Source organism: Oncorhynchus mykiss, unplaced genomic scaffold (assembly GCF_013265735.2).
Source record: "Oncorhynchus mykiss isolate Arlee unplaced genomic scaffold, USDA_OmykA_1.1 un_scaffold_189, whole genome shotgun sequence".
NCBI classification, from domain to species: domain Eukaryota; kingdom Metazoa; phylum Chordata; class Actinopteri; order Salmoniformes; family Salmonidae; genus Oncorhynchus; species Oncorhynchus mykiss.
This window is the reverse complement of record NW_023493675.1, coordinates 122,501-137,500: the sequence shown is the minus strand read 5'-3', so window position 1 is coordinate 137,500 and position 15,000 is coordinate 122,501. Positions and strand designations below refer to the sequence as shown.

The window sequence follows — 15,000 nt, the reverse complement described above, 5'->3', positions numbered from 1 at the left end:
TAGGTGTGTGTACCTGTGTATTAGGTGTGTAGGTGTGTGTACCTGTGTACCTGTGTATTAGGTGTGTGTACCTGTGCTGCAGCTCCTGTACTTGTGGTTGTGTCCGTGCAGCAGGAGGCTGAACACCAACATGAGGATCATGATCAGACCAATCAGAGACAGGACCAACAGGAACCACCACTCCTCATAGAAGGGACGGTCCCACAGAGCTACGGACAAGACATATCACTGTTATGAAGGCATTTATATCCAGTCTGGAGACATATCACTGTTATGAAGGCCTTTATAACCAGTCTGGAGACATATCACTGTTATGAAGGCCTTTATAACCAGTCTGGAGACATATCACTGTTATGAAGGCCTTTATAACAAGTATGGAGACATATCACTGTTATGAAGGCCTTTATAACCATTCTGGAGACATATCACTGTTATGAAGGCCTTTATAACCAGTCTGGAGACATATCACTGTTATGAAGGCCTTTATAACCAGTCTGGAGACATATCACTGTTATGGTGGCCTTTATAACCAGTCTGGAGAGAGGATGGGAGACATATCACTGTTATGAAGGCCTTTATAACCAGTCTGGAGACATATCACTGTTATGAAGGCCTTTATAACCAGTCTGGAGACAGGATGGGAGACATATCACTGTTATGAAGTTCTTTACACCCAGTCTGGAGACATATCATTGTTATGAAGGCCTTTATAACCAGTCTGGAGACATATCACTGTTATGAAGGCCTTTATAACCAGTCTGGAGACAGGATGGGAGACATATCACTGTTATGGAGGCCTTTATAACCAGTCTGGAGACATATCACTGTTATGAAGGCCTTTATAACCAGTCTGGAGACATATCATTGTTATGAAGGCCTTTATAACCAGTCTGGAGACATATCACTGTTATGAAGGCCTTTATAACCAGTCTGGAGACATATCACTGTTATGAAGGCCTTTATAACCAGTCTGGTGACATATCACTGTTATGATGGCCTTTATAACCAGTCTGGAGACATATCACTGTTATGAAGGCCTTTATAACCAGTCTGGAGACAGGATGGAGACATATCACTGTTATGAAGGCCTTTATAACCAGTCTGGTGACATATCACTGTTATGATGGCCTTTATAACCAGTCTGGAGACATATCACTGTTATGGAGGCCTTTATAACCAGTCTGGAGACAGGATGGAGACATATCACTGTTATGAAGGCCTTTATAACCAGTCTGGTGACATATCACTGTTATGAAGGCCTTTATAACCAGTCTGGAGACATATCACTGTTATGACGGCCTTTATAACCAGTCTGGAGACATGTCACTGTTATGAAGGCCTTTATAACCAGTCTGGAGACATATCACTGTTATTGAGGCCTTCATAACCAGTCTGGAAACATATCACTGTTATGAAGGCCTTTATAACCAGTCTGGAGACATATCACTGTTATGAAGGCCTTTATAACCAGTCTGGAGACATATCACTGTTATGAAGGCCTTTATAACCAGTCTGGAGACATATCACTGTTATGGAGGCCTTTATAACCAGTCTGGAGACATATCACTGTTATGGAGGCCTTTATAACCAGTCTGGAGACAGGATGGAGACATATCACTGTTATGAAGGCCTTTATAACCAGCCTGGAGACATATCACTTTTATGAAGGCCTTTATAACCAGTCTGGAGACATATCACTGTTATGAAGGCCTTTATAACCAGTCTGGTGACATATCACTGTTATGAAGGCCTTTATAACCAGTCTGGAGACAGGATGAAAGACATATCACCGTTATGAAGGCCTTTATAACCAGTCTGGTGACAGGATGGCGATATATCACTGTTATGAAGGCCTTTATAACCAGTCTGGAGACATATCACTGTTATGAAGGCCTTTAGAACCAGTCTGGAGACAAGATGCTGTTGATACTGTTACAGCTGGAGCTGCTTCAGTCTGACACTAGATGGCAGCACAGTGTTAACACAGAAACTGTGTTACTGTGTCTGTGTCTGTGCGTGTGTGTGTGTGTGTGTGTGTGTGTGTGTTTACCAGCGAGCGCGGTGGACGGCGTGCTGGGTTCCCCATAACCGTAGCGATTGACAGCGATGACACGGAACTCATATCCGACCCCTGACCTCAGACGGTCCATCTCCACGGTTACTGACCTACTGCTGGGGGGGAGGAGCCTGACAAACGAGTCCCACATCCCTTCATCTGAAGAGCGAGAGAGAGACGGGGAAGAGAGAGAGGGGGGAAGAGTGAGAGGGAGAGAGGAGGGTAGAGAGAGAATGAAAAAGGAAGTGTAAATATCATAGGAAAGATAGGAGAGGAAAGAGAGAAGGAGACACCACACACACACACACACACACACACACCACATACACCACAGCCACACATTTGCTTGCTCACCTGAGGGACGAGCCTCGATGATGTAACCTATGACAGGTCCCGCCCCCGCGTCTCCCTCCGACCAATGAATGGTCAGCGCCGAGGAGGACTTGGTGACTGACATCTCCATGGGCGAACCAGGGGTGCCTGGGGGAGAGAGGGAGGAGCCATTCAGACCATATAAAAACACAGAGACCTGTAGATGTTGGGGATGTTGTTGTGTATAGCAGGTCTGGAGCTGAACACACATAAACCTAACACACTTAACACACACTTCACATACACACACTACTCACACACTTCACATACACACACACCTCACACACTTCACATACACACACACCTCACACACTTCACATACACACACACCTCACACACTTCACATACACACACACCTCACACACTTCACATACACACACACCTCACACACTTCACATACACACACACCTCACACACTTCACATACACACACACCTCACACACTTCACATACACACACACACCTCACACACTTCACATACACACACACCTCACACACTTCACATACACACACACCTCACACACTTCACATACACACACACACCTCACACACTTCACATACACACACACCTCACACACTTCACATACACACACACCTCACACACTTCACATACACACACACCTCACACACTTCACATACACACACACCTCACACACTTCACATACACACACACCTCACACACTTCACATACACACACACCTCACACACTTCACATACACACACACCTCACACACTTCACATACACACACACCTCACACACTTCACATACACACACACCTCACACACTTCACATACACACACACCACACACACTTCACATACACACACACCACACACACTTCACATACACACACACCTCACACACTTCACATACACACACACCTCACACACTTCACATACACACACACCTCACACACTTCACATACACACACACACCTCACACACTTCACATACACACACACCTCACACACTTCACATACACACACACCTCACACACTTCACATACACACACACCACAGATGGCGATATCAGATGGCGCCGAAGAACATGGCTGACGGTTTTTTATATTCGTTTTTTTTTCTCCGCCTCAAACCAATTGTACTATTTTTTTTATTTAAATTTGCGTTTTGTGTAACTTATTTTTTAACTTATTTTTGTACATAATGTTGCTGCTACCGTCTCCTATCACCGAAAATACCTTCTGGACATCAGGAGATTACTCACCGCGGACTGGAATAAACGTTTTCCTTTAACGCGTGAGAAGGATATCCTGCTTTCACCGGAACAGGCCCAGATCCACGCCTTTCACTGGGAACAGGCCCAGATCCACACCTTTCACTGGAACAGGCCCAGATCCACACCTTTCACTGGAACAGGCCCAGATCCACACCTTTCACTGGAACAGGCCCAGATCCACGCCTTTCATTGGAACAGGCCCAGATCCACGCCTTTCACTGGAACAGGCCCAGATCCACGCCTTTCACTAGAACAGGCCCAGATCCACGCCTTTCACTGGGAACAGGCCCAGATCCACGCCTTTCACTGGAACAGGCCCAGATCCACGCCTTTCACTGGAACAGGCCCATATCCACGCCTTTCACTGGGAACAGGCCCAGATCCACACCTTTCACTGGAACAGGCCCAGATCCACGGCTTTCACTGAAACAGGCCCAGATCCATGCATTTCAGTGGAACAGGCCCAGATACACGGCTTTCACTGGAACAGGCCCAGATCCACGCCTTTCACTGGAACAGGCCCAGATCCACACCTTTCACTGGAACAGGCCCAGATCCACACCTTTCACCGGAACAGGCCCAGATCCACACCTTTCACTGGAACAGGCCCAGATCCACGCCTTTCACTGGAACAAGCCCAGATCCACACCTTTCACCGGAACAGGCCCAGATCCACACCTTTCACTAGAACAGGCCCAGATCCACGCCTTTCACTGGAACAGGCCCAGATCCACGGCTTTCACTGGAACAGGCCCAGATCCACGCCTTTCACTGGAACAGGCCCAGATCCACGCCTTTCACTGGAACAGGCCCAGATCCATGCCTTTCATGGGAACAGGCCCAGGTCCACGCCTTTCACTGGAACAGGCCCAGATCCACGCCTTTCACGGGAACAGGCCCAGATCCACGCCTTTCACGGGAACAGGCCCAGATCCACACCTTTCACCGGAACAGGCCCAGATCCACGCCTTTCACTGGAACAGGCCCAGATCCACGCCTTTCACTGGAACAGGCCCAGATCCAAACCTTTCACCGGAACAGGCCCAGATCCACACCTTTCACTAGAACAGGCCCAGATCCACGCCTTTCACTGGAACAGGCCCAGATCCACGCCTTTCACTGGAACAGGCCCAGATCCACGCCTTTCACTGGAACAGGCCCAGATCCACGCCTTTCACTGGAACAGGCCCAGATCCACGCCTTTCACTGGAACAGGCCCAGATCCACACCTTTCACTGGAACAGGCCCAGATCCACGCCTTTTGCGTGAAGAAAAGATGCCGCGAAAAGAGGCAGCAGATCCTTCTGAGAATCCGGAGGCGAGCGAGTAAACTCCCACTGCCTTCCATTCTTCTTGCCAACGTGCAATCATAGGAAAATAAAATTGATGGTCTGCGATTAAAATGATCCTACCAACGGGACGTTAGAAACTGTAACATCTTATGTTTCACCGAGACGTGGCTGAACGACGATACGGACAATATAGAGCTGGCCACCTTTACTCCACACACAGAGAAGCTCAGCAAATCTGACCATAATTCTATCCTCCTAATTCCTGTTTACAAGCATCCTGTTTACAATTGAGGAATATACCACCTCAGTCATTGGCTTCATCAATAAATGCATTGATGACGTCGTCCCCACAGTGACTGTACGTACATATCCCAACCAGAAGCCATGGATTACAGGCAACATCCACATAAAGGCTAGAACTTTCAAGGATCGGGAGACTAATCCGGACGCTTATAAAAAATCCCGCTATGCCCTCAGACGAACCATCAAACAAGCAAAGCGTCAATACAGGATAAAGATTGAATCCTACTACACCAGCTCTGACGCTCGTCAGATGTGGCAGGGCTTGAAAACTATTACAGACTACAAAGACAAACCCTGACGCGACCTGCCCATTGACGCGAGCCTACCAGACGAGCCAAATGCCTTTTATGCTTGCTTCAAGGCAAGCAACACTGAAGCATGCACGAGACCACCAGCTGTTCTGGATGACTGTGTGATAATGCTTTCGGTAGTCGATGTGAACAAAACCTTTAAACAGGTCAACATTTACAAAGATACTGGGCCAGACAGATTACCAGGACCTGTACTCAAAGCATGCGCTGACCAACTGTCAAGTGTCTTCACTGACATTTTTCCCTGACAGAGTCTGTAATGCCTACATGTTTCAAACAGACCAACACAGTCCCTGTGCCCAAGGAAGCGAAGGGAACCTGCCTAAATGATTACCGCCCCATGGGACTCATGTCGGTAGCCATGAAGTGCTTTGAACGGCTGATCATGGCTCACATCAACAGCATCCTCCCGGACACCCTAGACCCAATCCAATTCGCATTCCGCCCCAACAGATCCACAGATGCACTCCACACTGCCCTTTCTCACCTGGACAAAAGGAACACCTCTGTGAGAATGCTGTTCATTGACTACAACTCAGCGTTCAACACCATAGTGCCCACGAAGCTCATCACTAAGCTAAGGACTCTGGGATTAAACACCTCCCTCTGCAACTGGATCCTGGACTAAAAAGATTTGGCATGGGTCCCCAGATCCTCAAAAGGTTCTACAGCTGCACCATCGAGAGCATCTTGACCCGTTGCATCACCGCCTGGTATGGCAACTGCTCTGCATCTGACCGTAAGGCGCTACACAGGGTAGTGAGAACGGCCCAGTACATCACTGGGGCCAAGCTTCCTGCCATCCAGGACCTATATAATAGGTGGTGTCAGAGGAAGGCCCCAAAAATTGTCAGAGACTCCAGTCACACAAGGTACCGGAGCGCCAAGTCAAGGACCAAAAGGCTCCTCAACAGCTTCTACCCCCATGCCATAAGACTGCTGAACAATTCATAAAATCGCCATCGGACAATTTACATTGACTCCTCCCCTTTTCTACACTGCTGCTACCTGCTGTTTATTATCTATGCAGAGTCACTTCACCCCTACCTTTAACCTGTACCCCCGCACACTGACGCTGTGCCGGTGCCCCCTGTATGTAGCCTTCCATTGTGTAGGTATGTATATAGCCTTCCATTGTGTAGGTATGTATATAGCCTGGTTATTGTGTAGGTATGTATATAGCCTGGTTATTGTGTAGGTATGTATATAGCCTTCCATTGTGTAGGTGTGTATATAGCCTTCCATTGTGTAGGTATGTATATAGCCTGGTTATTGTGTAGGTATGTATATAGCCTTCCATTGTGTAGGTATGTATATAGCCTGGTTATTCTTATTGTGTTACTTTTTATTAGTACTTTTAATTCTAGTCTACTTCTTCTTCTTGAACTGCACCGTTGGTTAAGGGCTTGTAAGTAAAGCATTTCACGGTGAAGTCTACACTTGTTGTATTCAGCATTTCACGGTAAAGTCTACACTTGTTGTATTCGGCGCATGTTTGATTTGATACACACTACACACACCTCACACACTACACAACACACTTCTCACACACTACACACACCTCACACACTTCACACAACTCCCACACCTATACACTACACTCACACACCTCGCACACTACACTCACACACCTCACACACCTCACACACATCTCACACACCTCACACACCTCACACACTACACACACTTCACACACCTCACACACCTCACACACTACACACACCTCACACACACATCTCACACACTACAAATACACCTCACACACAACACACACACACACCTCACACAATGTACACACACACCTCTCACACACACCTCACACACTACACACACACACTCTCACACTATACACACATACCTCTCACACACACCTCACACACACCTCACACACTCACCTCACACACAACACACACACACCTCACACACCTCACACACACCTCACACACTATACACACACACCTCTCACACACACCTCACACACACCTCACACACACACCTCACACACCATACACACACCTAACCCCCCCCCCCTCTCCTTACCCTGTAGAGGCTGTGAGGTGACGTTACAGTGGGCAGCAGGTCCGTAGCTGACTGTTCTGGCCTGGACACTGAACCTGTAGATTACTCCTTTAGTCAGGTCTCTGACCTTCAACCAACGCTGCCAGCTACCCTTCACCTCCACCGTCACCACCCGACTCACACCTAGACACACACACACACACACACACACACACACACACACACGCACGCACGCATGCACAAACACTCATTAAAACATGTATAGATATACAAACACCATTAAACACCAATAAACACCATTAAACACCAAAAAACACCATTAATCACCATTAAACACCATTAAACACCATTAAACACCACTAAACACCACTAAACACCATTAAACACCATTAATCACCATTAAACACCACTAAACACCATTAAACACCATTAAACACCACTAAACACCATTAAACACCACTAAACACCATTAAACACCATTAATCACCATTAATCACCACTAAACACCATTAATCACCATTAAACACCACTAAACACCATTAAACACCACTAAACACCATTAAACACCACTAAACACCACTAAACACCAGTAATCACCATTAAACACCACTAAACACCATTAATCACCATTAAACACCACTAAACACCATTAAACACCACTAAACACCACTAATCACCACTAAACACCACTAAACACCACTAAACACCATTAATCACCATTAAACACCACTAAACACCATTAAACACCATTAATCACCATTAAACACCACTAAACACCACTAAACACCATTAATCACCACTAAACACCATTAATCACCATTAAACACCATTAAACACCCCTAAACACCATTAATCACCATTAAACACCATTAAACACCACTAAACACCATTAATCACCATTAAACACCATTAAACACCACTAAACACCATTAAGCACCATTAAACACCATTAAACACCATTAAACACCATTATACACCAATAAACACCACTAAACACATTATTAAACACCAATAAACACCATTAAACACCAATAAACACCATTAAACACCAATAAACACCATTAAACACCATTAAACACCACTAAACACCATTAATCACCATTAAACACCATTAAACACCAATAAACACCATTAAACACCATTAAACACCATTAAACACCATTAAACACCACCAAACACCACTAAACACCACTAAACACCATTAAACACCATTAAACACCACTAAACACCATTAAACACCATTAAACACCACCAAACACCACTAAACACCACTAAACACCATTAAACACCATTAAACACCACTCAACACCATTAAACACCATTAAACACCACCAAACACCACTAAACCCCACTAAACACCATTAAACACCATTAAACACAATTAAACACCATTAAACACCATTATACACCAACAAACACCATTAAACACCATTAAACACCACTATACACCATTAAACACCAATAAACACCATTAAACACCATTAAACACCATTAAACACCACTAAACACCACTAAACACCACTAAACACCACTAAACACCACTAAACGCCATTAAACGCCACTAAACACCACTAAACACCACTAAACACAATTAAACACCATTAAACACCACTAAACACCACTAAACACCACTAAACACCACTAAACACCACTAAACGCCATTAAACGCCACTAAACACCACTAAACACCACTAAACACAATTAAACACCATTAAACACCATTAAACACCACTAAACACCATTAAACACCATTAAACACAATTAAACACCATTAAACACCATTATACACCAACAAACACCATTAAACACCATTAAACACCACTATACACCATTAAACACCAATAAACACCACTAAACACCACTAAACACCACTAAACACCACTAAACACCATTAAACACCACTAAACACCACTCAACACCATTAAACACCATTAAACACCATTAAACACCACTCAACACCATTAAACACCATTAAACACCACCAAACACCACTAAACACCACTAAACACCATTAAACACCATTAAACACAATTAAACACCATTAAACACCATTATACACCAACAAACACCATTAAACACCACTAAACACCACTAAACACCATTAAACACCACTAAACACCACTAAACACCACTAAACACCATTAAACACCACTAAACACCACTAAACACCACTAAACACCACTAAACACCATTAAACAACTTGTTTTGTTTGTCAGCAACATTTTCCTCTTTACCATCAAGTCAAGACAGACGCAGAAACTGGTGTGTGTGTTGCTAGGTGTGTGTGTGTGTTGTTAGGTGTGTGAGTGTGTTGTTAGGTGTGTGTGTGTGTTGTTAGGTGTGTGTGTGTGTTGTTAGGTGTGTGTGTGTGTTGTTAGGTGTGTGTGTGTGTTGTTAGGTGTGTGTGTGTGTTGTTAGGTGTGTGTGTGTGTTGTTAGGTGTGTGTGTGTTGTTAGGTGTGTGTGTGTGTTGTTAGGTGTGTGTGTGTGTTGTTAGGTGTGTGTGTGTGTTGTTAGGTGTGTGAGTGTGTTGTTAGGTGTGTGTGTGTTGTTAGGTGTGTGTGTGTTGTTAGGTGTGTGAGTGTGTTGTTAGGTGTGTGTGTGTTGTTAGGTGTGTGTGTGTTGTTAGGTATGTTAGTGTGTTGTTAGGTGTGTGTGTGTTGTTAGGTGTGTGTGTGTTGCTAGCCGTGTGTGTGTGTGTGTGTGTTGTTAGGCGTGTGAGTGTGTGTGTGTGTTTTTAGGTGTGTGTGTGTTGCTAGGTGTGTGTGTGTGTTGTTAGGTGTGTGTTTGTTGCTAGGTGTGTGTGTGTGTGTTAGGTGTGTGTGTTGCTTGGTGTGTGTGTGTGTGTGTTGTTAGGCGTGTGAGTGTGTGTTAGGTGTGTGTGTGTTGTTAGGTGTGTGTGTGTTAGTTACCCTGTACAGGCTATGTGTGTTGTTAGGTGTGTGTGTGTTGCTAGGTGTGTGTGTGTGTGTTGTTAGGCGTGTGAGTGTGTGTTAGGTGTGTGTGTGTTGTTAGGTGTGTGTTTGTTGCTAGGTGTGTGTGTGTGTGTTGCTAGGTGTGTGTGTGTTGGTAGGCGTGTGAGTGTGTGTTAGGTGTGTGTGTTGCTTGGTGTGTGTGTGTGTGTGTTGTTAGGCGTGTGAGTGTGTGTTAGGTGTGTGTGTGTTGTTAGGTGTGTGTTTGTTAGTTACCCTGTACAGGCTATGTGTGTTGTTAGGTGTGTGTGTGTTGCTAGGTGTGTGTGTGTGTGTTGTTAGGCGTGTGAGTGTGTGTTAGGTGTGTGTGTGTTGTTAGGTGTGTGTGTGTTAGTTACCCTGAACAGGCTGTGTGGGTTGGTAGACCACCCTGTACCCCTCCACTACCCCGTTAGAAGCGCTGGGCGCCCCCCAGGAGACGTTGACACTCCATCCTGTCACCTCCGAAAACGACAGGAAACTAGGCTGGCTGGGGGCTGGGGAGGGGGGAGAGGTTACACAGGTCATCATTACATTACATACCATCTAATTGTTCTACTTTAATAACACAGACCTGGGATCAGATACTATTAGATGTGTGTGTAAACTATCAGTATCTGCTTTAGACAGAGCAGACCTGGGATCAGATACTATTAGATGTGTGTGTAAACTCACAGCTTTAGACAGTCTGGGGGCTCTTCTATTCCTTCCATTACAACAGGCTCCATCATTATCAAGCCCAGATAGATTTTTCATCGATTTCAAATCATATTTGAAGCTAGGTCTAACACATACGCATCCCAGGGTTAACTGGGTGGTTAGGGGTTAGAGGTTAGGAAACCTACCAGCCTGTAGAGTCTTGGCCTCCCGGGGTTAGAGGTTAGGGGTTAGAGGTTAGGGAACCTACCGGCCTGTAGGGTCTTGGCCTCCCGGGGTTAGAGGTTAGGGGTTAGAGGTTAGGGAACCTACCGGCCTGTAGGGTCTTGGCGCCCCGGGGTTAGAGGTTAGGGGTTAGAGGTTAGGGAACCTACCAGCCTGTAGGGTCTTGGCGCCCCGGGGTTAGAGGTTAGGGAACCTACCTGCCTGTAGGGTCTTGGCGCCCCGGGGTTAGAGGTTAGGGGTTAGAGGTTAGGGGTTAGAGGTTAGGGAACCTACCAGCCTGTAGGGTCTTGGCGCCCCGGGGTTAGAGGTTAGGGGTTAGGGGTTAGAGGTTAGGGGTTAGAGGTTAGGGAACCTACCAGCCTGTAGGGTCTTGGCACCCCGGGGTTAGAGGGTATGGGTTAGAGGTTAGGGGTTAGAGGTTAGGGGTTAGAGGTTAGGGGTTAGAGGTTAGGGAACCTACCAGCCTGTAGGGTCTTGGCGCCCCGGGGTTAGAGGTTAGGGGTTAGGGGTTAGAGGTTAGGGGTTAGAGGTTAGGGAACCTACCAGCCTGTAGGGTCTTGGCACCCCGGGGTTAGAGGTTAGGGGTTAGAGGTTAGGGAACCTACCGGCCTGTAGGGTCTTGGCGCCCCGGGGTTAGAGGTTAGGGGTTAGAGGTTAGGGAACCTACCGGCCTGTAGGGTCTTGGCCTCCCGGGGTTAGAGGTTAGGGGTTAGAGGTTAGGGAACCTACCAGCCTGTAGGGTCTTGGCGCCCCGGGGTTCGCTGGGCGGGCCGTCTCCAGCCACGTTGAAGGCAGACAGCGTGACGAGGTAGGACGTGTAACACGTGAGGTTGACCAGACGAACACGCGTGTCAGGAACAAACACCACCGTCACCTTCTCTGTCTCGTTCTGTCTGTCCCCCTGCCAGTAGTGGATCTGATCAAGAAGAAGTTGCACACAGGAAGTGAAGTGAGACCCATTTTCTACTGAGACAATGGTTCCTTTCGGACTCATAACCCTTGTACCCTGAAGGGTACACATGCTCAATATTCTGCTGTTGACTTGACTTCTGATGTGTTGACCTGATGTACCCATCAGAATGATGTTGTGATGTATTCTCTATAACAACATGACCTGATGTACCCATCAGAATGATGTTGTGATGTATTCTCTAACATCTCTACCTTCTCCCTCTCCTCTCCATCTCTCCCCTTCTCTCTCTCCTCTCCATCTCTCCCCTTCTCTCTCTCTCTCCTCTCCATCTCTCCCCTTCTCTCTCTCCTCTCCATCTCTCTACCTTCTCTCTCTCCTCTCCATCTCTCCCCTTCTCTCTCTCCTCTCCATCTCTCCCCTGCTCTCTCTCCTCTCCATCTCTCCCCTTCTCTCTCTCTCTCCTCTCCATCTCTCCCCTTCTCTCTCTCCTCTCCATCTCTCTACCTTCTCTCTCTCCTCTCCATCTCTCCCCTTCTCTCTCTCCTCTCCATCTCTCCCCTGCTCTCTCTCCTCTCCATCTCTCCATCTCTCTCCTCTCCATCTCTCCCCTTCTCTCTCTCCTCTCCATCTCTCCTCTTCTCTCTCCATCTCTCCACCATCTCTCTCTCCTCTCCATCTCTCCCCTTCTCCCTCTCCTCTCAATCTCTCCCCTTCTCTCTCTCCTCTCCATCTCTCCCCTTCTCCCTCTCCTCTCCATCTCTCCCCTTCTCCCTCTCCTTTCCATCTCTCCCCTTCTCTCTCTCCTCTCCATCTCTCCCCTTCTCCCTCTCCTCTCCACCTCTCCCCTTCTCCCTCTTCTCTCCATCTCTCCCCTTCTCCCTCTCCTTCTCTATCTCTCCCCTTCTCCCTCTCCTCTCCATCTCTCCCCTTCTCCCTCTCCTCTCCATCTCTCCCCTTCTCCCTCTCCTTCTCTATCTCTCCCCTTCTCCCTCTCCTCTCCATCTCTCCCTTCTCCCTCTCCATCTCTCCCCTTCTCCCTCTCCTCTCCATCTCGCCCCTTCTCCCTCTCCTTCTCCCTCTCCATCTCTCCCCTTCTCCCTCTCCTCTCCATCTCTCCCCTTCTCCCTCTCCTCTCCATCTCTCCCCTTCTCCCTCTCCTCTCCATCTCTCCCCTTCTCCCTCTCCTTCTCCCTCTCCATCTCGCCCCTTCTCCCTCTCCTCTCCATCTCGCCCCTTCTCCCTCTCCTCTCCATCTCTCCCTCTCCTTCTCCCTCTCCATCTCTCCCCTTCTCCCTCTCCTCTCCATCTCTCCCCTTCTCCCTCTCCTTCTCCCTCTCCACCTCTCCCCTTCTCACTCTCCTCTCCATCTCTCCCCTTCTCCCTCTCCTCTCCATCTCTCTCCTTCTCCCTCTCCTTCTCCCTCTCCTCTCCATCTCTCTCCTTCTCCCTCTCCTTCTCCTCTCCTTCTCCCTCTCCTTCTCCCTCTCCTCTCCATATCTCCCCTTCTCTTACTTTCACCCACTTCATCCTCCTCTTCCCTCTCATCTTCCCTCTCTTCTCATCCTTTCTCTCTTCTTCAAACAAGGAGCATTAGTTATTCCCTCGTTTCCTCTCCTCTAATCAGGATTCTGCAGGGATCTGAATCCACCGTCTTTTACTCCTCCCCTCGGAAAATACGACTTTAACTCCTTTTTATTCTAAATGTGTGTGTATGATGTCGGTGTGTGTGTGTGTATGATGTCGGTGTGTGTGTGTATGATGTCGGTGTGTGTGTGTATGATGTCGGTGTGTGTGTGTGATGTCGGTGTGTGTGTGTATGATGTCGGTGTGTGTGTGTATGATGTCGGTGTGTGTGTGTATGATGTCGGTGTGTGTGTGTATGATGTCGGTGTGTGTATGTGTGTAGGATGTTATGTGTGTGTGTGTGTGTGTGTGTATGGGTGTCACCTTGTAACCCTGGATGAGTCCATTCTGTGTGTGTAGGGGTGGGAGGTCCCAGGTCACCTCCAGTACAGTAGGAGAGACAGGCACCACTCTGATAGATTGGGGTGGCAAGGAGGGAGCTGGAGAGAGATACACACAGTTAGAGGGAGAGAGAGAGACAGAGAGACCGAGAGGGGACAGAGAGAGACAGAGTGTGTGTTCCAGTGTGTGCTAGAAGGTAATCAGTAATAATAAGGAAGTGCCCTAGGTGTTCTAATTGATATCAAACCCACACCAGTCTGAGACCTAAGGCCACACACACACACACACACACACACACACACACACACACACACACACACACACACACACACACACACACACACACACACACACACACACAGCTTAAGGCCAGATACCATGGCATATCACAGAGTTTCATCATCTTCCTCACCTCTCACCCCCTTAGCAACGAGCTTTGACTCTGTTCACACACACACACTCACACACTCACTCACACACACACACACGGTGTGAGAGACCACAGGACTATGCTTTTATTAATATCTGTGTGTGTGTGTGTGTGTGTGCCAGTGAGTGTGTGTGTGTGTATGAGTGTGTGTATGTGTGTGAGTGTGTGTGTCAGTGTGCGTGTGTGTGTGTGTGTGTGTGTAGTGTGTGTGCCAGTGAGTGTGTGTGTGTGTGTGTGTGTGTAGTGTGTACCTGCTTCTCCAACTGATACAGT

The 15,000-nt window shown here is 47.2% G+C and overlaps 1 protein-coding gene across 3 annotated transcripts in view; it reads right to left on the bottom strand.

The window, feature by feature from the left end:
* The window catches only part of LOC110519557 (protein sidekick-1), a 134,539-nt gene that overhangs the window by 6,976 nt on the left and 112,563 nt on the right, over window positions 1-15,000 (bottom strand). For all 3 annotated transcript variants that reach the window (XM_036972688.1, XM_036972689.1, XM_036972690.1), the window contains 8 exons: window positions 14,979-15,000; window positions 14,280-14,395; window positions 12,149-12,335; window positions 10,897-11,034; window positions 7,609-7,770; window positions 2,411-2,536; window positions 2,051-2,215; window positions 72-209 (listed from right to left, as the gene is read on the bottom strand). The exon at window positions 14,979-15,000 is cut by the window's right edge and continues 80 nt beyond it. In XM_036972688.1, coding sequence (XP_036828583.1) covers window positions 72-209; window positions 2,051-2,215; window positions 2,411-2,536; window positions 7,609-7,770; window positions 10,897-11,034; window positions 12,149-12,335; window positions 14,280-14,395; window positions 14,979-15,000 — 1,054 coding nt within the window. The remainder of the gene's footprint in view (window positions 1-71; window positions 210-2,050; window positions 2,216-2,410; window positions 2,537-7,608; window positions 7,771-10,896; window positions 11,035-12,148; window positions 12,336-14,279; window positions 14,396-14,978) is intronic.